This window comes from Bactrocera dorsalis, unplaced genomic scaffold (assembly GCF_023373825.1).
Source record: "Bactrocera dorsalis isolate Fly_Bdor unplaced genomic scaffold, ASM2337382v1 BdCtg055, whole genome shotgun sequence".
Taxonomy (NCBI): domain Eukaryota; kingdom Metazoa; phylum Arthropoda; class Insecta; order Diptera; family Tephritidae; genus Bactrocera; species Bactrocera dorsalis.
Window position 1 is genome coordinate 34656 of NW_026038106.1, and position 22815 is coordinate 57470.

Consider the following 22815-nt stretch of genomic DNA (forward strand, 5'->3'; position numbering starts at 1 on the left):
CCTTATTTTGTAAGTATTTAAATTAAAACTTGCTTATTGACCTTGAACGTGTGGGGTATATCGCTTTCGTTCGAAATTAGTTGCTTTGACACCTGATAAAGAAGAAGCATTGTAAAGTGCAAAATTGTGAATGTATAGCACACAGCTGATGAAAAGTGATTAAGACGCGAAAAAGGATTGCAGTTTCAAAAATTGTATATTTAAGCGTAAATTTTAAGAAATTTTCATCAAATGCTCTTAAGTACTTGTCGCCTTTAGATGAATTGCACAAAGTTGATAAAAAGTGATAAAACATAAACATTTTGCATAACTTAAAGAGTAATTATAAACAAACTATCTAAAATGAGTTTTCATAGTTGGTTATTACGGCGTGAAAATGGTCTCCTACGTAGTCAAGCTGATCAAGACTTTATTATGCCACAAGTTTACCAATCCATGCGTTCTTTATATCAGTGGAATGACAAATATAGCAAACCTAATAACGAAACATTAAATGTTGGTGGCGTGTTCAATATGGAGTTCTCTCCGGAAGGGTGTGTTATTGTGTACATTGTATAATAAAATATATGTATAATAACTATTTTCATTAAAAGGGGATTGTTGGTTGCTGCTTGTGAAAGAAAGGCTATAGTAATGTTTGATGTTGTCAGCAGACAGCCCACTCAGCGAATAATGGACGCGCATACATCAAACGTAAACTGCGTCAGGTAAGAAATTTGTACAATTCATTTTGAAAGCTAAATTGAAAGAAATTATTTTTCAGATTCCTTAATAGTCGGCATTTTGCAACTTGCTCAGATGATACTACAGTTGCTTTATGGGATTTGCGATTCTTAAAAACTAAAATGCGCAGCCTCCAAGGACACTCAAATTGGGTTAAAAGTATAGAGTACTCAAAAAAGGATAACTTGCTGGTAACATCAGCATTTGATGGAAGTATATTTACTTGGGATATAAATTCATATACTGAACAAGGACTTATATACCAAAAAGTTTTTCATACAAGTGGCTTAATGAGATGCCGGATAACTCCTGATGGCTCAAAACTTGTATTGTGCACAACAGGCGGCTATATAATGATCATACATGATTTAGATTTAACAACTTTACACAAGGATTTGTGTGGTTTTCGAGTAAGTGACAATCTACATTTAGGCATTAATGTAAATTTCAATAATATGATTATATTTTTCTACAGCCAATTATATATAGACTAATGCAGATGGGAAAACAGTATATACCTCAAGCAGCCAAATTCGATCACGTGTTTTCCAAAAAACAGAAAAAGAATAGAGTGGAACTTGTTACAGATTTCCCAAAAGATAATGATGCTGAAGTTATACTCGCGTTAGAGGTACACATTTAATTTTTATATATATTTCGAAAAAATAAGTATTAACTATTTTACTTAATTAAGGTTCATCCCAGGGGACACTGTTTCCTTAGTCGAAATATAAGTTATGACGGTCTTACGGAATGGTTGACAGTGCATGATATGGAAGAGGAGTCAGATGATGTAACTGAGAGCATAAAGAAACGCACTAATGACACTAATAAACGAAAACGAAAGCGTGAACCTGATACAGACAAAGATGAAAATGAAACTGAATCAAGTCAACCTGCAGCTGGAAGAAGTGGAACAAACGATGATATAGTTTTTAGTATTAACCGTAGAACACGCGGTAATAGATTACCAACTCAGTCCCGTGGGTCAGAAGATTCACCGGCAGTCATGCCCTTTGACCAGTTTATAGCTCGTAATGCAGGTACACCATCGGGAAGTGCTGGAGGTGCTAATGCAGATGGTAGTAACAATAATGCAGCAAATACATTTGTCCCAGATATTTGGGCGGCCGAGGTAACTATGCAGGATCGTGCTTCACGGCAGAACCGAGATAGAGAAACCAACGCGACGAATGTCTACAACTTCGTTTATGCAATAAGCAGCGGAGTGTTACCTGCTGGTGGATTAAACAGTGCATCGTCATCAACACTGCCTATGTCTAGAAATTCGGGATTTCGATTTATTCGAGGATTTGAAACACGCGAAAGCAGTGATGATAGTGGTTCTTCAAGTGATGAATCTACTCCTCGCATTAATTCATCAAATGTAGCTCATCACCTACCAACCGAAATATCACCAGTAACTCCAAGAGCATCTGGTAACCAGTCTGAAGGAAAAATCTTCCAAAATCCCAAAAAGTTGACATACTATATAAAGGAATTAAACAAGGAAAAAACATTCATAAAAGAACCATGCTTTTCATCTGATGGTCGTATTATTTGCTCACCATATGCAACAGGGGTACGACTACTCGGATTCTCTAAAGATTGCTCAGTTTATCCACATCACAGTAATTACTCCAGTTCAAAAAGACAGGCTCAGCCATTGTCAGAGATTAAGACAATTCGAGCTCATTCTGATATAGTTTTGAGTACGAGATTTAGTCCCCGTGAACCACTACTGGTGGCAGGTTGTCGTAGTGGTAAAATAGTTTGGTATCAACCAAATCTGTGAACCGTAAAATAAAACATAAACAATATATATATTAAAATGAGGTGATTCGTATTAACCAATGTGTTTTTTTTCCTAACTGAGTTTTGTTAAAACATTTTTTATCTGAAATATATATAATATAATAAAAAATTTATATATTTGTAGAAAGTTATATTGTTAATTACACTTTGAGTAAAACGGAATCATCATTGGTGCTCCATAGAATGTGAATAATATTATTGTAATTATTTTAAATTTAAAGCAATAAAATTTTGGGAACGCTTCTGATAAATTAGTATTGAGATTGTCATTTTTCTAATTTGCGACTATAGCAGTAGTCTGAAATCACCCAAGCGATTGCGACAAACTCTTAAAGGTAATATATTCTTTTTATAATAGAAAATTAATAATTGTTCGTAAGAGAGCATTTAAACAGCGCGACTATTTTCTAGTCAACTTTTACCAAAATTATTTAAAATTAATCACGTTGGCAACACTGTTAATATATAAATTTTACTGCGACAACCCTATTGAGACAAAATTTGCGGAGTTAAATTGTTTTTAATAATCATATAAATTGTATAAATAAGTTAATACGAGAAGAAATGGAATCACAATATGCACCATTGAGCGAAAGTTGTGCCAAGGCCCTGGCGGACAAGGCTTATGAGAAGCGTAAAGTTGCTTCACAGGAAATTGAAAAGTATTTTAAAAAATGTTTATACACCATACAAGTAAATATTTTTAATGAACTTTTATTACAGAATGGTGACAGAATTTAATACGAAAAATAATACGGTACAGATACGCAAACTTATAGATGTTCTTTCAAATCAATTTGCAATATCGCGTGATCCCAATCGGCGCAAAGGGGGTTTAATTGGGCTTGCTGCAACAAGCCTAGGATTAGGAAAAGTGAGTCATAATGAATATGAATAATAGTGCTTATACTATTAATTTACATTTTATAGGACTCCGAACGGTATGTAGGAGAACTGGTTACGCCAATTTTAAACTGCCTTAGTGATCCGGACGTTCGAGTCCGCTATTTCGCATGCGAATCCTTATACAATGTTGTTAAGGTAGCTAGAGCTGCTATTATACCATTTTTCCCAGACTTATTCTCGGCATTATCACGATTAGTGACAGATTCAGATCAAATGGTTAAGGACGGCAGTGAGCTGCTTGATCGGTTACTTAAGGTAATTTGTACACAATTGTATTCGAAATATGTATTAATCAGTAAATTTGAATACTTTCAGGATATCGTAACTGAATCTTCACAAATTTTTAATCTAGAGGCATTTATACCACTTCTTAAGGAACGTATTTACGTAAACAACTCATTTGCAAGGCAATATGTTATATCGTGGATTTCAATTTTGAACGCGGTTCCCGAAATAAATATGTTAATCTATTTAACTGACATTTTGGATGGACTTTTTACAATGTTAGAGGACAACACATTAGAAATTCAACGAATGTATGTACATATTTTCTTTAGATTATTAGGTTGATAGTAAGATTTTTTTTTTTGTATTTTTATTAGGTGTGAAACTACTTTAAGTCAGTTTTTAAAATCCATCCGATATGATTCTACTTCGGTGCGAATGGAGGACACAATAAACATACTAATTATTCATGCTCAATCTACTAATGAACTTATTAAGGTATATAAAATGAAATAAATATTTGTTATTTTGGATAGTTATTCTAGTTATTTGCGTATACGTATATAAATATTAGTCAATCGCTATAACGTGGATACGTGAATTTGTACAAACATTTGGACCAAATGTTTTGCCGCATGCCAGTGGAATATTTACTGCGATATTACCCTGTCTAGAGTACAACGTGGAATCTAAGAAAAGTATTAACAATAATTAAATTTTTACCTTACCATTCGTTACTATAATTACAATTTCACAGATATCAAAGAATGTGCAGTTTCGGTGAACAACTCGATGATGTCATTGATTTCATCAAAGGAGCACAAATCAAAAAATATTGAAAAAATAGATTTACGTTCAGTTATGGAAGTTTTGTCGCAGTATTTAACACATAATTCAGTGCACACGAAAATTGCTGTATTGAAATGGATCCATCATCTATTTACACATTTCCCCAACGAGGTTTGTGTATAAACTCCCCATATAAATAATTTAATAAATTTTTAAATATATGTAGATGTCACCACATGCAAGCAGTTTAGGTGCTAATTTATTGGGCATACTATCAGATAATTCCGATGAAGTTGTATTGCAATGTCTCTCAGTTTTGGCCAAAATTTTGAATTCAACACATAATGATGGTAAGCACTTTTGGAGTTATGTTAATTTAAATACTTAATTCAACATCGCATTTTAATTTTTTTCGCTTAAAATAGATTCCAGGGATTTCAATAAAGCGCATTATCGAAAATTCCTTCTAAGTTTGCTGAACTTATTTAGTGAGGAAAAAAAGTTTTTGGACAATCGTGCCAGCCTTATAATTAGGTAATATTTATTATTACATGCTTCAAATATCTAATTTTATTCATAAATTTACGTGATTTAATATTTATTGCAGACAGTTGTGTGTACTGCTAAACGCGGAATATATCTATCGCACATTTTCTGAAATCATTGATGAAGAAGTTATTAAATTTGCATCAACAATGGTCCGTTTACTCAACATGATACTCTTGACATCACCTGAATTGTTTGAACTACGTAATTCACTACGAGACATTACAAATGAACATTCCGCAAATTTATTTAAATGCCTTTACAAAAGTTGGGCACATTGTCCCGTCTCCACACTATCCCTTTGTTTGTTAACCCAAAGTTATCAACATGTATCGCAATTGGTAGTACTGTTGTAAGTAAGATTGATATTTAATAAAATGAAAATCAAACTTTATAAATTGGCTGAAAACGAAGTAATTAGATAAATATACATACCATTTAATTTGCATTAATTTCAGCGGTGACGTAGAGATAACATTGGATATATTGAACGAATTGGACAAACTGGTACAGCTGATAGAATCACCAATTTTCGCGCGTAAGTAGAATGAACCATACTTTCACCAAAACTGACTCAATTTTTTCAAACAAATATAATTAATAATTATAATTGATTCTTATTGATTTTACAGCATTGCGGCTAACTTTGGTTTCAAAATCGAATAATTGTGCAGACGCTCAACATTTGGCTCATGCACTTTTTGGTATTCTTATGCTTTTGCCGCAAACCGATGCTTTCCACTTATTAAAAAACCGTTTGCAATGTGTACCAAATTATTGGGGCCAAACACCAATGTAAGTATACACGTTATTTAAAAACTAATACATATTTATCATTTAATATATATTTATCAACAGAAATGAAAATAAATCACTGCAACATCAAAGCAACATTGACTTTGAAATATTGTTGGAACATTTCAAGAAAGTCCAAAAAGCCCAACGAACTTTACGAATTCAACAGAGGAGAAATATTATTTTACCTGAAGAAACTTAGTCATAACATGTCAATAATTCAACTCAAAAATTATTGGATTATTTATTTTCCATCATTAATTAGGAGCAAAGATGCCTATTATTTGATTTACGTTATTCCTCGAGAGAATACAACAAATACATATGTATCCAATATTAATGTGATCATTTATGTGCACGTATGTTTTAATTTTTCATGGCTTTGAAATGTCACTAGATACTAGGTTAATATATTTTTAAGATTTATATATGTATGTACATATATATCTGCTAGAAAAATATACACGCATTCATTTATGTATAAAATGTTAATTTGCATAAATAAATGTATAAATTTCATATCATACCTACCATTTTTCTATCCCTGATATCGAAATCGCCAGGTTTATTCTACAGTTTTAAAAACTTGCATGATTTATGTCTAGCCATTGAATAATCATATCCATAGATGTTTGTATGAGTATGGTGGGTTTTTATAGTGGTGATCATTAAGTCAAGTAATGTTAACCATCCAGTAGAGGAAACTTAACTATATATAGTCAAATTCGTCATAACCGGACACTACCGCAGTGTTTTTGTCCAGCTATAGGAGCGTGGCAAAAATGTGCGCTTAAAATGTATTCTTAAAGTCTAAAGCTGCAATTCAGAATTATATTTTTACTGAACTAATAAATGAAAACCAATGTCAGCCAGAAGTGAATGAATGACAATTATCCTATTAATGTCTGTTGAGGCACAGCGAACCAGATGGCGCCAGTGCAAGACAATTTGTTTGTTGGACAAATTTATAAATCGAAAAGAATTTAAAACAAAAAAGGGCTGTTTTATGAAAATAATAATGAAAACGATAAGTTTTGCTCTTTTATATGTTTTTTAAGTTTGTGTTTCTAAGTTTTGCTTTAAACATACAAATGCCACCTATACTAATACTTATTTGTTTATTATTGACCCAATGTAAACAAAAATCAGCTGTACGTCCAGAGTTTCCTGATTTTAACTTATTTTAATTTAATTTTTTCATTAATTTGCATACAACACTGCAAGCGGAAATACTGGGAAAAAATTGCTGCTTTTAGATTTCAAATATTATTGAATGCTTAGAAGCACATACTAATATAAGATTTTAATAATCGCTGGTGGAATATGTATTCAAATTGAATTTGTCAGAAAAAGATAATAACATATTAACCATGGGATTCTGTAACGTGAGACAGTCTCAAGTCTCTAAATTTGAGATTTTGAGTTAGAGACAATTTTTGAGACTTGAGACGATTTTGCTATTCTGTAAGTGCCAGTCACAAAATCTATTACATTTCATCATTCAGAGATGTTTTTACACTTGAATGGAAATAAATATGCCGATAACAAATATTAAATTTTCTATAACATCGTCAAAAAACATAATTATCAATAAAAATGAAAATATATGTTGACTTTGTTTCATAATATTTACGAAATTTATGTAAAATTTATTTATTTTTAACTTTTTCGTGTTTGAGTTGCTTACAAAATATAAAAATACGACAATCGATTAATATCTATGATGATCTCTATTCAGTATATTCAAAATGGCAGATTCAATTTTGTGACCGTCTAACTACCAGGTCTCAATATTTTGAGACTAACGCTAGAGACTGTTTAGTGAATAGTAACTAGTCTCAAATTGAGACTTTGCCTCAAAATGTCTCAAATAGAGACTAGAGACTGGTTACAGAATCCCGCTATAAGTCCATGTTAGACATACCTTTCGGTGCATTAAACTAAACACCAATCGTAACGTGTGAAGTGGCATTATAATTTCCATTACAAATTCAACTATAAAATAAAAGTTGTGGTAGGAAACTCTTATTTATAGACGCGATTTTAGGCAATAAAATTCAGAGATAATAAAAGTAATACTGCATCTTTTAAAAATTAAATAATTATTTTATTATATTGTGAAAATTTTTGTTGAAATAAACGAACATCGTTCATAAGCAATATTCAAGTACGAAAATATAAAAAAAAAATTAAACACTGTTAAGGGCAATTGTATACGCGATTGTGAAATAATTTGAAACGACTGTATTTGTCTGCTAAAATTGCATCAGCAAATTATATTTGAAAAAAGTGAAAGGATTTCAGTATACCAAATAGTAAATAAAAAATCTCCGTTTTCTTTTGTTGCAAAAGACAAAAGCTGAAATTGAAATAATTTTATTGTTCCAAACATTGTTATTAGTGAAAATTGTATTTTTGCAGCTTCTACTGGTACATATTAAACTTGTATTTACAGGTGTATGAATTTTCGTGTAGCCAAATTAATATGAACAAGCACTTGGCGCTCTTATTGAAATTCCTTTGTTATGATATCAAGGAAATTGCAAAGTCAAAACAAAGACGTTTTGTTGTTAAAAACAACGAAATATTTTCTCTTATTTTACTAATCCTTCTATTTGTATGGTCAAAGCAATAGAGACAAAATGACGCGAATTATACATAATCGAAGTAAACAAAAATCATTTAATGCAAACCCAGTAGGAAATAGAATTGGAAATAGTATTCTCACAGTTTACAAATATATCTACATAAATAGAATACAAAAATCAACAAATTTTAAATGTTTTACTTGTGAAAGAATGTTTTTATTACAAAAACTGGGTTTTAGTACGGATGTTTGTCTGATATTTTAAAATATAAAACTTTACAATAAATATTTTATGCTGATATATTTTTCTCGAACAAAAATTTTAAACAATTTTATGCCTGAATCGAGGAATTTTCAACTGCTTAATCAATGTGATATAATTACTATTGTAGCAAAATCTGTATGTATGGGTATCAAATTGACAGTGACTTTAGTATTTATGTTTGCATTTGTTGTACATCATTCTCTTCTTTTCCCTTTGTATTTGCCTACGTTTAATATCTAATGTTGCAATAAATCGATTTCTGCCTAACAGGCTAATGTACAATTATTTGTAAAAGGAAAAACAAACAGAAACCCAAAATTTAGCGGGTAATTTAGCAAACAAATTTAAAAAGTGTGGATATTGTGGTATCTATTGATAAATTTAACGTAAAAGGAATTGAATAAAAAAACAAATAAAAAGCATACGTATATTAAATATTCGCAAAAATGAAATAAACCGAAGGTCTCTGTCCATTCTTGGCATCAAACATAAATAAACAAGTCCTCAACTTTCAAGGTCACCAAAATACGAAATCAATGTTATTTATTTTTTATTAGTGCGCGGTTATATGGAAAACATTCCCAATTTTTGTGAATTGTGAAATTTGTCCAGATATTTTGTGTTTAGTACCCACTCATCATTACACGTCATTTAAAAGTATAAGTTTACTAAACCTACATTCATACATACATAATAGTTATAGTTTGTATGTATACAATACGTGTAATTATTAGGATCTTTTAGATTTACTAGAAATTATTAAACAAAATGTATTATCAAAATTTATTAAGATTTACAAGCTTTTTATTTCTACAATTTCATGCATATATACATATGTATGTTTGTAGTATATACCATTTTTTTCCAATGGAACTAGATAATATAATATAAAATTATACCAGTATTTTTAATTCGAAGTTGATTTGCTTTATTTCTACTTCAGATTATGGATTGTGGACTTATAAGTCTCTTCGATTCCGATGAGGGATGTAACGAAGCAGACAAATACAATAACAACCGTCCAGTTCGTGGCAATGGATCATCAAAGATTCGGAAAACTTCTGTAAAAGTAAAAGGTGGCACACATAAAAGAGCCAGTGAAAGCGGAAGCAGTAGTAGCAGTGAAGGAGAAATAGATTTGCAAAATAATAAAATTATTATAGATTTTGATCAGGGCATTTTACCACCCGAACCACAATTGGGAAATATTGAGTACAAACTGAAATTAATTAGTCCATCAAAGCATCGCTTCGAACATCTTGTAACTCAAATGAAATGGAGACTGCGCGAAGGAAATGGTGAAGCTGTTTACGAAATCGGTGTATCTGACTCAGGCCACTTACATGGGCTTAATGAAAAAGACATGAGTGCCTCCTTGGCCACACTTAAGCAAATGGCGCAAAAATTAGGGGCTAGTACCTCAGTTTTACGACGAAAATATATAGCAACACGACGATCCGTTGCCGAAGTTTTAGTTCGTAAAATACCTGATGATCAACATAATATAGAAATTCGTGTTGCTGTACTAGGGGGCGCGGAGGCAGGGAAATCCACACTACTAGGTGTGCTTACGCAAGGTGAATTCGACAATGGCCGTGGTTTGGCACGACTTATTATGTTTAGACATATGCACGAAATACAATCGGGTCGAACTTCAAGTATTTCACACGAAACTCTTGGCTTCGATTCGCAGGTAAGATCACATTTCAATCACACCTAAACATTAAACAAACAAACTTTAAATGTATCCCAATAACAGGGCACAATCATAAACTACAAATATAATGAATTGACGACTGCCGAGGAGATTAGCGACCGCTCCACAAAACTGGTAACGTTTCTAGACTTGGCTGGTCATAGACGCTACATGCGAACAACAGTGCAGGCACTGTTGGGCTACTCTCCGCACTATGCCATGTTAGTAGTGTCAGCAGGCAGCGGTTGTACTGGTACTAGTAAGGAGCATCTGTCTATTGTTCGAGCCTTGGATATGCCCTTCTTCATCGTGGTTACCAAGACCGATATAACCAGTCCGGAACAAACAGTACAAGAATTAAGGCAAGTTCTTACATCAGCAGGATGTCGGAAGTTGCCATTTATTGTCACAAATGTCGATGAGGCTATCTCAGCAGCATCTAATCAAGTTACCGAAAATATTGTTCCCATTTTTTGTGTTTCAAACGTGACAGGAGCAGGACTTAGTCTCGTTACAAAGTTTCTCTACGTTCTATCACCCAGCATTAGTAATCTGGAAAAAGAACGTCTAGAACAGGAACCAAGTGAGTTTCATATTGATGAGATTTTTCGAGTAACCGAAGTTGGTCCAGTAGTTGGCGGTTTACTCGTAAAAGGAGTACTAACGGAAAACATGCAAATGAAAATTGGACCTTTACATGACGGTAGCTTTCATACTGTTAATGTGCACACAATTCATCGGAACAAAGCTCCATGTAGAATGGTACGAGCGGGGCAAAGTGCCTCTTTATCATTTATCCCAAACCAGACGCTGCCACCACTTAGAAGTGGAATGACGTTGTTAGGCGATACTGGCGATCCTGAAGAGGAACCATACGGTACACTCCTTTTTCAAGTAATGTTTTAAAATAACTATGGTATACTTCCATATTGTGCTAATTTTGTTTTTCTTAATATTTTAGGCGGAAGTGTCTGTTCTCTTTCACGCTACAGCAATTTACGTAGGCTTTCAGACAACTATACACATAGGCAGCATACGGCAAACTGCAATTATTCGAGCAATAGAGGAGCGTGAAAAAATGGGTACCAATGATAGTGCTTTGGTTTTGTTTGAATTTGTTGGGCATCCTGAGTATGTTCGACCGGGCGTACGGATGTTATTTCGTGAAGGGACAAGTAAGGGCATCGGTGTAGTTACAAAAGTTTTCCCTCTCAACAAATCAGCCGGATAGATTTATTTCAAAATTAAACTGAAACTTGACTTGAGAAGTAGTAAGGTATTATAAATGTTACATTTACCTATACCTCAATCACTATTATATAATTACATTTTTATAATCTGCACATAATTGAATGTGGATTAAATTTTTACGAAAATACTTCAAACAAGTATGAGAGTTCTAGTCATAGATTTTCTTGTCTAGACATACTTTATAGAATTTAAAATTCGAACATATAATTAATGATCTAACGATATTACTGTACATATTATAATTCAAAAAAATATTTTCGGATAACATTTTTAAAAGCTCAGCTATAAAACAATTTTGATTGTATTTTTCAAATTACGTAGAAAAACTTCTTTGAACAAGATTATGTATATATTTATAGCAATCTATAGCATTTTAATTCGGTGAATTTGAACATATCACGAATGATTCGTCGTTGTCAGTTGTCATTTAATTTGCAAAAATTTAAAGTTACCAGATGCAAATGTTGCATGTAAATTTGTGGGTAATATATTTTTCTTTAGTTTGAGGTCCTAAAATACCATCGTCACAAGAAAAAATATAACAAATTATCATATTTTGCCAGTAATACCCGCATAAATACTTATGCTATTTTTGTTACTACGTTGATTGTTCTTTTCGACTTGAATAAAAAAGTGTGAAATTATACCCTAATAAATGTACATTTTTTATTATAAAGAAAAAGTTTTTTTAATACATCGTAAGATATAAATTACAACATATTTTAATCCGTAGTTTTTGAACTGGGATTCGATTGCAGATTATCAGATTTCGCTTTGTCTTCTATTTCAATTGCTTTCGCTGTTACAACAGATTTAAATCTAAACAACACTGGTATTTCACCTAAGGTCGGGTTTCCGTTAGATTCTAACAATCTTATCCAGGACAATAATGAGTCCTTTGTGGATGTACCAGTTGCACAAATTGCAAAAATTGTACCATCCTCTTGTTGATGCACAGAACGGTTTTTACCAACCGCATTTTTTGGTCGAGGAATCGAAGCGCCAAAAAATGGTGCCTTTAACCGTGATACATCTAAAAATTTATATTTATATTATATTATATTTTTTAGAAATAAAAATAATCATACCATCCTGATCCTCTTGATCTTCTTGAAGACTTTGTAGTAAGTTTGGATCTGGATCAGCTCGTAACGTAAAGTAATTTATTGAGCGATTTCGTAACCAAATCAAGAAGGGACCTTCTATATAAACGGCTTTATCGCGGGGATGATCTCTTAATAGCTGTGACTGTTCTGCACTCATACCACTTACGATCCACGTATCATCAATAGAATCCTGAACATTTTTGGTTTCATATACAGAGATCTTTGATCGCAAATCTACCGTACACATGCGCTCTACAGCCAGCTGAGCGATATTTAGTGTATCATCAGGTATAGGGTTTGGTAGAGGCCATGGTGATAAGTTTTTAAACTTTGGCATCCAATACATCATTCTCCAATACTTACGTAATGGGTGTCCTCGTCGTCCAAATACATTTAACAACATAGCTTCCATTTCATAGTCAGGCATTACACCCAGATCTTCCATTTGTTCTAACAGATCTATTATGCACTGTTGTTGTTTAGGGTAATGCATGAATTCGGCTTGGAAAACATTAGTGGGAATAAATTTTCCTTTCGGCATAACGTTAATTAAAGCTTTGTACACTTCTATATCATGCTCTACACCAAAATCTGCCATGTTTCGGAGAGCAGCATAAATAAACTCTACATGATTCCGCCGATGAACGTCACGCTCTTCGAAAATCTCCAACATCGCTAGGTAGGATTCCTTGGTTTTATTTGTCACATTGGCAAAAGGATTTTGAATAGCGGGAAGCGGTGGCTTTCGTATATTACTCTTTCCTCTTCCCCCTCTTGCACTGTCATCATTTTGCGCCTGGCTTTCGTTTTCACTTTTTGTACAATAAAACGCTTTACTAGTTTCTGAATACCATGTGGGTGGTACGTTTTGAAATGAATTACCATTATATTTTAACTGCCCTCTAAACACATTTGCAAGTTTTCGTATCATTACTAATAATTATCCATTAAGGTATTTCCTAAACCTTAATTTCCATTTATAAAAAATAATCAACAAAATGATTAAATAACCCGGCGGATTTTATTATTCTAGTTATCGATCAGCTGCTCGGATTCTGAGTTGCATTTAAAGACTCCTATTCTGTATGAAATTTTATTGCTGTTAAGCCAATAAACTTAATAAGAAATTTATATTTTTACTAATATAATGTAATATTAATTGCAGGAATAGAATGGGTAACAAAGAACAATGAATTAATAATTAATTCGATGACCTAAAAACATAAATATAATAGCATTCTAATATTTTAATGAAGCTGTTGAATGAATGGTGTTCACTGAAAATATTCAAATTGTATACTAAAACGTTTTTGTAAAAGTTATTTAAATAAATGAACTTAGGATTGAATATTAGTAAAGTTCTAAATAGATAACTAAGGACATTCGGAAAAGGGAATAGATTATAAATTGCAAATGTAATTGTAGTAGATTTCTGACAATAATGTCCGAATATTTATTACATGGACTGTTTCATATGCTTATTTTACAAACATTATTTGTTTAGTGAATACCTGTAGTCAGTTTTGTTTTTTGTTGCTCTTTCATAGAAATTTGCAAATGTTAATACTACAGTAGAGGTTAATATACATCTAAATGTATGAAAAAGTGTTTGAGATCTACTTAAGTAAATATATTGAAAGTATACAAAATGTTATCAGCAGAATAAAGTGTGAGGATTAAATATGAGTTGAATCAAATAAATGCGGTGAAGTAATTTTTAGAAAGGCCAGCAATTTTAATGGCATTTGGAAATTACTCGGTTAAATGCACAAAGGATATATGTGCATTAAAAGGATTATAAATATTAGAAAAGTCACTCAATTTCGGATTTCATTACGGCCTTACCTATGCATTGGTATTACAACTTTTTGGTGCGACGGCCTTATCTAATGGTCCTGGCCGTGGCCATTTTATGTATAGCTTGCATCACTGTATCCGTGACCATGAATTCGGTACCAGATTTTAGTGATCCCACGTTGGTATGTGTGAATTATTTACTTAACTATAATATGTTTATTTAGCTATCCTATATGAGTCTGTTTAAGCAAATTTATTTTTTATAACCCGCTTATTTAAAATATTATATACATTACTTTTTTAAAAATTGTATCGGATTTCGGTATTAGGTGCCTTCGTCCTGTCCTGTCCCAAACATAATTCATAAATTTATTCGATATATTTCCACCATAATTCACATTTATTTATACATACTGTTTTATTTATAAAGAGTTCACTTTTGCCTTAGTAGAAAACATTACCTTCCCGATTTGAGTTCAATATAACCTCAGTATTTGTTTTAGAACAACCTGAATATTGTAAGATATTTACATAGTTATTGCAAAAATGTTTTCATTACATATTTTAACCGTGATTGCAGGGTTTTGAAACACGAGGTACAGCGTTAGGAAAACGTCTGAGCGCTTGGAATAATTTAATACAGGAGACTGGACCCTCTGGTAGTCTGGTGACAGACCCAAATGATTTGCTGTTTTACAATAATAATAACTACCATCATTTAAAAAATATGCGAAAACATCAACGACACAATCGAACTCATAAACGTAAAAATCGAAAAAAGCCCAAAAACCCAAAACACCATAAAAAAGAATTACACCTGAGTAAGAAGATAATTTCGTTGCAAAATCGGTTTAATATTACAACTCGCAAGAGTAATGACACTGACCTTTTACCAACTCAATGGAATGGTGATAGTGGCGTCTTTCGGGATTATGAGATTACAAATGACTCATTGTCAAGCTTGGAACAATTAAATCGAAGTGAACACTTTGAATATGGTCGTAATACCACATCGATTGATGAAGACTACCACCGAGAAAAGGTGCAGTCTAAAAAGAGTACGTGGAACATTATCAAACAAGCTCGATTTCCGCCAAACGGAAATACTGGTCCACATGTTGAAGGTTACTTTTGTGATTCACCATCCAAAGATTACTCCCACTTTGTAGTTGAGCGTATAGGTCCTAATGATACGGATTCACTTTTCGACCTTAATGGTTTGCTAGCCATGTGTCAATTACAGAATCAAATTATTGCTATACCAAGTTATGGTGAATTTTGTCAAAGAGAAGAACTTACTGACACCTGTTGTCGCCCATGGTCACTACCCAATTATGCTGCACTTCTGGTCAATAAGAGCTCTTGCTTTGATTTAAATGTATAAATCCGTTTTATTATTATGAATTTTTTTTTTTGCAAAGTTTAATTATTTTTCAGACTACGGACGTTGTCATGCTACAAAATTTATTGGTGATGTGTTTCGAATATTATCACGACCTAAAGTTGAGTAATGATTGCAGCGAGTTTAGCCCCTGTCAAGCGCCAAGCGAATGTACTCACGGAAATATTGTTTATAATATTTTACATTTTTTGACTGATTACAATTTCATTCGTATGAATGTAAGTAGAATTAGTTAACAAAATCAAATTTAAAATATAACATTCACTTCATTTAACAGGATACAACAGTATTTATGAAATATGCAATGATATTTGTACCTGTAGCATCTACATCAAAAATTCTTCCATTATTTCATGAATGGGAAGATACGTAAGTATAGAATTTTATACAAGAGTTATGTAACGTACCAACATACAGGAATTTTATATATACACATATATTAAACTCGACGTAATGTATATCTATCAATTGGCGCATCCCTAGTTTGTTTCTTTTTTGATTGTTCAATTGCAGGAATATTGTAGCTAACTTGATAAGTAGTTACTCCCGTTATATACAATTTATTTATTTCGTCATGAAATTTATCCCTCTCATGTTTTGGCATCATACCATACAGAACATCTTTGAATCGTTCTAGTTCTTTTACGCGATTGTAGTAAGTCCCGTATGTGGTTTCGTAATATTTCAAGTTACTCTTTTCGTGTGCTGTTCTTAAAAAACGTTGAGACTCCTTCTTGGAATAAAAGTAATTTGGTGAATAGGTTACCATATAAGTACTTTTTTCTAAATCTCTTAACATTTTTTCAATCAATTTAGTGTCAACATCGGGACATCTAAAAAACATTTTAAATAATTCTTTTTTGCAATTCTCCAAACGTTTTACAAAATCTTTATATTCCTCCATGCCAACCGTAGTTTTAGGCCATACTTTGCTTTTCGCTTGGATGCCATTTGTCTGTAAGGGAAACCAATAGTAATTGCTTATAAGCGGTTCATCAGGTTGCTCAATTTTCGTGGCTCTATTAGCAAAATTATTTGACTTCTTGGTTCTGTAGTCAAACTTGTACGTTGTCAAATGATTTCCGCAACAATCCAACATTATCCAATCAACTAAGAGTATTGTCTTGCAGCACAACAATAAGCTATAATGTAGTTTTAATTTTTTATCACACAATTTATGTAAATACAATTTTTTGTTATGAGTTTATATTAAAAATAAATGTAATTGTTTTCATATTTTTTTTTTTTCAGTGATTTAAAAAATGAACTTGTTCAAGTAGTGTCAATGGACTTGGGACTTGAAAACGAACTATTTAATGAGTCGTTGCTTACGGACGTTTGGCTGGTCTCATTAGGCGGCATCTTCGTTATGACATGTATTTGGTTGTATACAACGTCGATTTTCGTTACGTTGATGGTCTGTGTAGCAGTGCTATTTTCATTGGGTTTAGCATATTTTGTCTATACTTTGGTCTTTAAAATGTCATTCTTTCCATACATGAACTTACTGGCTGTGGTTGTAATAATAGGTAAGTAAATTTATTTATTTTCATATGATATATGATATGATATTTAAAAAAAAAGTTTGCTACAAAGTATTTTAAATTTTTTCAGGTATTGGCGCTGACAATGCATTTCTTTTTGTAAAGATTTGGCAATGCGTTCTAGCAGAGCGTTTCACCAAGTCAGCAAAGTCAACCTCTTCTACTCACGCAACACCAATTGTTGAGGGCGGAAGTGAGCACACAGAAACTCTACAGCACTTAATGGCATCCGCATTTCATCATTCAGCATTATCAATGTTTGTATCCTCGCTAACTACTGCTACAGCTTTCTTTTCGTCGTATACTAGCTCCATAACAGCTATAAAATGCTTTGGGTAAGATATATTTTTTTGTTTTGAGTACAATTATGCGCCTCTATTCTTTATATTTTATTAAATTATTTTTATATTTGCAAAACTGTGGTAATTAATATTTATTTTTTCGTGAACTTATAGTGTATTTGCGGGAACGGTAGCAGTAACCAATTATTTACTTATGATAACTTGGCTGCCTGCTGTCGTCTGCATAATGGAACGTTTATCTGCTTGTGCAAGCTGCAATAGTAAACTTCCAATACAAAAGCTATTGCTTATGTTCAATAAGTCAATTACAAAGTTCTGTCATCTATATGAGACAGTTATAACGAAGGCTGTGATGAATTATTCAATAATATGGATATGCTTATTTGGTAATATAAAGTTTTCTAAATATTAAAATGGATATGTATATTATTTAATAAAAAATACACAAGTGTGGTGCTACTATTCCACGTTGAAGATTCATAATGATAATATTTAAAAAAAATTATTAGTGATAATATATTCTGTATAAACTGTGTAAGAAGGTTCACAGCTAAAATAATTGTAATTGCTTTTCATAGGTGCAATAGGATTATGCAGCACAGTTATTGTATTGTATGCGCCTGGGCTGCAGTTGCCGGATAGCGACCATTTTCAACTATTTTCAAGTAGCCATCCATTCGAATTATATAATAGTAAAATGAAAAATGAGTTTTGGTTTGAGAAATCGATGTCTGTAAGTACTTCAAAATGAATTATAATTCGATTCTAGTGATGTTTAATAAACCAACAAATTTTCCGTTTCGATATGATCTTTATTATTTTCAGGCTTATGAAAATTTTAAATTACCAATGCGCTTCGTTTGGGGTATACAACCAGTTGATGATGGCGACTATACTGATCCTTTTTCCCATGGGAACTTGTATTATGACAATAATTTTAATATATCTACAAAGGCTGCTCAAGTTTGGTTGCTAGATTTCTGTAAAAAAATAAGAAAACAGCCATTCTACGAAATTACTTTTGGTTTATTATTGCCGAATTGCTTCATTGAAAATTTTATATCCTTAATGGATCGCATGTAAGTTAAATAATATAAAACAAATATTTTAATGTATCGTGTATTTTATTTTATGTGAAAATGTAATTTATTTCCAGGTGTATAGATGGTATGGATAATACGGATCGCACACCTTGTTGTGACGTATCAAAGTTTCCTTTCGAGCCACACGTCTTCGATATTTGCTTGCCACAAAGTATGTCCTCTCTTTACGCTACTCCGCGGGAGTACTACACTCCTGGTGTCGCTGGGCCGAGATTCTTGGCAGACAGACAAAGCAATCCACTACTACAAACTCCTAATGAAATTTCAGTTAGTAATACATCACAACATATTACGCTGGCACCACCACAAGTGAAAGCCTTGGTGCTAGAGTTCGAATCGAATGTGGCCTACACAACGGCCTACACGGATGTCAAAAAATTTGTACAATCAGTGGAGCTGTGGCTTGCCAACGAGTTGCGTGAGGCTCCGCCTGAAATGCAGGGCGGTTGGTTTACCAGTGAACTTAAGTTCTTTGACACCCAAAGTACACTTAGTCACGATACGTTAGTAGCGATTTCAGTTGCTATGAGTGCTTCGCTCTTGGTTTTACTTTTGGTTACTTTGAATGTTTTAGTATCTTTGTATGCGGTGATTACAGTTTTACTTACAATTTTTACGACGGTATCAATACTAATTTTACTCGGTTGGAAATTAAATGTGCTGGAAAGTATAGCTGTGAGCACTGCCATTGGATTGGCAGTCGATTTCAGTTTACACTACGGTATACATTATCGCATGTCGCCAACGAAGGAGCGTCTGGCCGCTAGCCAATTCACCTTATCACGTATTGTGGGGCCAACGTCGATGGCAGCAATCACTACAGGTGCTGCTGGTGCTTTAATGCTAGCATCTAACGTACTGCCATATATACAGATTGGTTTATTTTTGGTTATTGTAATGGTTGTTAGCTGGTTATATGGCACATTTTTTCTTATGAGCCTGCTAAAAACGGCTGGTCCACAGTACGGTTTCATGCAATTCAGTTACCCATTAATGAATAAAGGATCATCGACTACTGGCAATAAGTACTATGAAAGGTAAGACCTGACGCTATTCAAAAATTAACATACTTACACTTTCAAAATAAATATTCACAAATATATTTCATTGCACTCTATGTATTTATTTTATTGTTTTTGCTACTTCAGAAAACAAAGTCAAGTAATTGCGAGCGAACAGTTATTAACACCATCAAGTTCCGCTGTCGGCGAACTAATAAACTCGGAAACCCATGAACTCGAGTCGCTCACATCGAGTTCATTAATTAAAACTATTTCTGGTACAGAAAGCTCACATCCACTGAGTGTTGATTTCGAACATTCATTCAATAATAAACCCGATATTACCAGCGCCAATTTTTCTACCGTCAACGATCACAAGAGTCCGTCTATTGAAAGTCCTGAGTTACATGTTACAAACTAAGATACCTATGCAACTATTTTTGGTAAACTGTATACGACCATATGCATACATACATATATACTAATATTAGTGTTTATATTAATTAGAACTTACCATGCTTATGCAACTGAAAGCACAAATTGCATATGTACTTACAAATAATATTTACGGGGTAATGAATAACATATTAATTGTTTGTTTACTAGCATTTAATTGCTAACTTACATATTTGAATCAGTACAGATTCGCTAAATAATTGTAAAACGTATTAAAAAAAACTTAATATGTAGATTAAAAATTAAAGATTTTATATCACTAGAACTCCCACGGTGACTGGCTCTTAACTCAAACTGCTACCCATTTACGTGGTTTATATATCCGGACACTCCTACTACACAGGCAACCCGAGTTAAATTCCCTATATTATATCATGTAGTATTATTTAAATATTAAATTATAAATTGCGTTGCGTTATGTAAATGTATTACATAAGGCCTAGTTTTATAATGAAAAAAAAAAGCGTTAAGAAGTACATGTAGTTAGTCTTCCGTTAGCAATCATAACCAAAAAAAATTCAATTTAGTTCTATCGAGTTCCTTACTATTTTACAGCAGCTAACTACTTGAGCTCGCGAGCGAGGCGAGTTTTTCTGCTCCCACATCTACACAATACATCATTCAGTAGTTGTTGATCAGACTTCATGCGAGGACCAATCACAAAACAGTACACGCACAGTATGCTACAATATGTTTAAAAATTAGTGACAAATCGATTTTTTTTAACTTTGTTTTCTATGAAAATTAAAAAAAAAATATATAACAGACAAGCAATTTATATTTGCATTCGAGAGTTATTTTAGTGTTCGAAATATCTACATATGTATTAACTGTTTCCTCATTAAAATTAAAATATACTTTTATACTCGTAACATGCACAAAACCGTTAGGTTGACGTTGGTCATAGTCGCTTTACAATTAAAAATAAATTTAGACACAATTGTATGGCTTTCGAACTTTTTAGTTCCTACGAAATTTTGTCTCGCGATTTTATTTACAATAATTTGTTTCATTTTTTAATTTTTAGACTTACTATTAATAATTCGGTTTGCAGTAAGTTATAGAGATCAACCCTCATCTATCAATACATCTACTTGATACATCATGATTAATATTATTATTATTATATTATATATAATATGTGTAATGCACATTCATATATACATACATTCATCCATGTTTATAAATAAAATATTATAGATACTTCATGAAACGTAATTTCAGGCAAAATTATATAACATAATTCTTTATATGCTAGTTAGTATAAGCGTTTTATATGTCCAATGTGTGTAGCGTTAATTAGGAATAATTTAAAATAAATCAAGTGTTGGATTGAATTGTTTCGTTAATCCACAATTATACACTATGTTACATTCCTAAATGTATATGAAATCATATGTACAACAAATTGTTTTGATGTTAATGACACAAAATATAATACATAATATAATCAAGACTACGGAATGTTGTGAACAAAAGGTGCAAACGTCAATATGTAGTATATTTAATTAATTTACAATAATATAAATATTCGAGTATAGAAAAGCTAAAAACATATAGATATATGTAATGCAGAGTTTAAGTTCAATGTACTTCCACTGTCAAAAGAAACAAATAATAATAGACGTATAGTTAACTGTGATATGATAAAAATATAGTTTAATAAACCGTAATTATAATACTTTGAATTAAAAATAATTGAATTTATTCCGAAATGTGTGTAGTTATGTATAAATATATATACAATATATGTAATATGAAGTTTTTAATAAAGATAGTATTTATTATAATAAACAAAGGTTCGTTATTATTTTGTACCAGAAAATCAACTAATTACAAAAATCAAAATACTGATTTTCTAAAAAAATTAATCAATGAATGTAACCGATTCTAAGTATGTTTATGATTTTGGTTACGGTTCCGTTATTCACGATACATCAACCAAACTTCTAGATTTCTTCCCATGCGTTTTGTTTTCACTTCCAAACTTGCCAAAGGCATTCGCTGGACCGAGTATCGCTGTATCTAGTATATCGATCTAAAGAATATTTTTTTTCCAAAATGACATATACATACTTATGAACCGTTTCAGGCGTTTGAAACTGTTCGAGATTCTTCAACGTGCAGTTATGGCACCTATATGTTATAGTGGTTCCGAGAAATAAGCAGGTTCTTGAAGTGCAAAGGACGTTTACTAAATTTCAGGGTGATATCTCAAAAACTGCAGAACTAGTTATACAGACAGATAGACCGACGAGAACCCAGCTCGTCGTGTTGATTATTTACGACTATGTATATATATAGCAGTTATCAAGCCAGGAACCTCGTATCGGATATCGGCCAGAAGAGACTTGGGAAGCAGGTCAGCAATGGGAAGTGATGATGAAGTAAGCAATTTCATTTCTACAGAGTGCCAGGCTACAAAAGCAACGAAATAGTGGACGATATTGCCAAGAATGGTGTACGGCTAACATCTGAAAACGAGATCAACATTGGGAAACCCATG

At 32.5% G+C, this 22815-nt stretch overlaps 6 protein-coding genes across 13 annotated transcripts; 4 read left to right on the forward strand and 2 right to left on the reverse strand.

The window, feature by feature from the left end:
• Positions 1-70: 70 nt before the first annotated feature.
• LOC105231709 (DDB1- and CUL4-associated factor 10 homolog) lies at positions 71-2651 on the forward strand. The gene is made up of 5 exons (XM_011213131.4): positions 71-533; positions 594-707; positions 764-1133; positions 1199-1354; positions 1418-2651. The coding sequence occupies exons 1-5, from the start codon at positions 343-345 to the stop codon at positions 2516-2518; spliced, it is 1932 nt and encodes a 643-aa protein (XP_011211433.2). The 5' UTR covers positions 71-342; the 3' UTR covers positions 2519-2651.
• Positions 2652-2990: 339 nt separating this feature from the next.
• LOC105231710 (protein VAC14 homolog) lies at positions 2991-6325 on the forward strand. Its single transcript, XM_011213133.4, has 13 exons — positions 2991-3200; positions 3262-3412; positions 3469-3699; positions 3760-3980; positions 4047-4167; positions 4244-4367; positions 4427-4629; positions 4685-4808; positions 4884-4992; positions 5066-5356; positions 5463-5542; positions 5637-5799; positions 5863-6325. Exons 1-13 carry the CDS (start codon positions 3103-3105, stop codon positions 5999-6001), a joined length of 2055 nt encoding a protein of 684 aa, XP_011211435.1. The 5' UTR covers positions 2991-3102; the 3' UTR covers positions 6002-6325.
• Positions 6326-7745: 1420 nt separating this feature from the next.
• LOC105231711 (GTP-binding protein 2) lies at positions 7746-11736 on the forward strand. Of its 8 annotated transcripts, none has more exons than XM_011213135.4 (4): positions 7746-7871; positions 9595-10344; positions 10411-11241; positions 11309-11736. In XM_011213135.4, the coding sequence occupies exons 2-4, from the start codon at positions 9598-9600 to the stop codon at positions 11576-11578; spliced, it is 1848 nt and encodes a 615-aa protein (XP_011211437.1). In that variant the 5' UTR covers positions 7746-7871; positions 9595-9597; the 3' UTR covers positions 11579-11736. The 8 variants fall into 8 exon arrangements, with proteins under 8 accessions (XP_011211437.1, XP_011211438.1, XP_011211439.1 ...); XM_011213136.4 differs by having other exon boundaries at positions 7836-7966; XM_011213137.4 differs by lacking the exon at positions 7746-7871 and adding an exon at positions 7991-8114.
• Positions 11737-12239: 503 nt separating this feature from the next.
• LOC105231712 (evolutionarily conserved signaling intermediate in Toll pathway, mitochondrial) lies at positions 12240-13759 on the reverse strand. Its single transcript, XM_011213139.4, has 2 exons — positions 12687-13759; positions 12240-12631 (listed from the first exon to the last, which is right to left on the reverse strand). The coding sequence occupies exons 1-2, from the start codon at positions 13633-13635 to the stop codon at positions 12321-12323; spliced, it is 1260 nt and encodes a 419-aa protein (XP_011211441.2). The 5' UTR covers positions 13636-13759; the 3' UTR covers positions 12240-12320.
• A 451-nt stretch (positions 13760-14210) lies between these two features.
• On the forward strand, positions 14211-22102 carry LOC105231715 (protein dispatched). Its single transcript, XM_011213141.4, has 11 exons — positions 14211-14683; positions 15082-15879; positions 15939-16121; positions 16181-16272; positions 17155-17432; positions 17518-17782; positions 17903-18135; positions 18328-18482; positions 18575-18828; positions 18906-19889; positions 20001-22102. The coding sequence occupies exons 1-11, from the start codon at positions 14552-14554 to the stop codon at positions 20272-20274; spliced, it is 3648 nt and encodes a 1215-aa protein (XP_011211443.2). The 5' UTR covers positions 14211-14551; the 3' UTR covers positions 20275-22102.
• On the reverse strand, positions 16181-17145 carry LOC105231713 (uncharacterized). Its single transcript, XM_011213140.4, has one exon. It carries the CDS (start codon positions 17000-17002, stop codon positions 16343-16345), a length of 660 nt encoding a protein of 219 aa, XP_011211442.2. The 5' UTR covers positions 17003-17145; the 3' UTR covers positions 16181-16342.
• Positions 22103-22815: the final 713 nt, after the last annotated feature.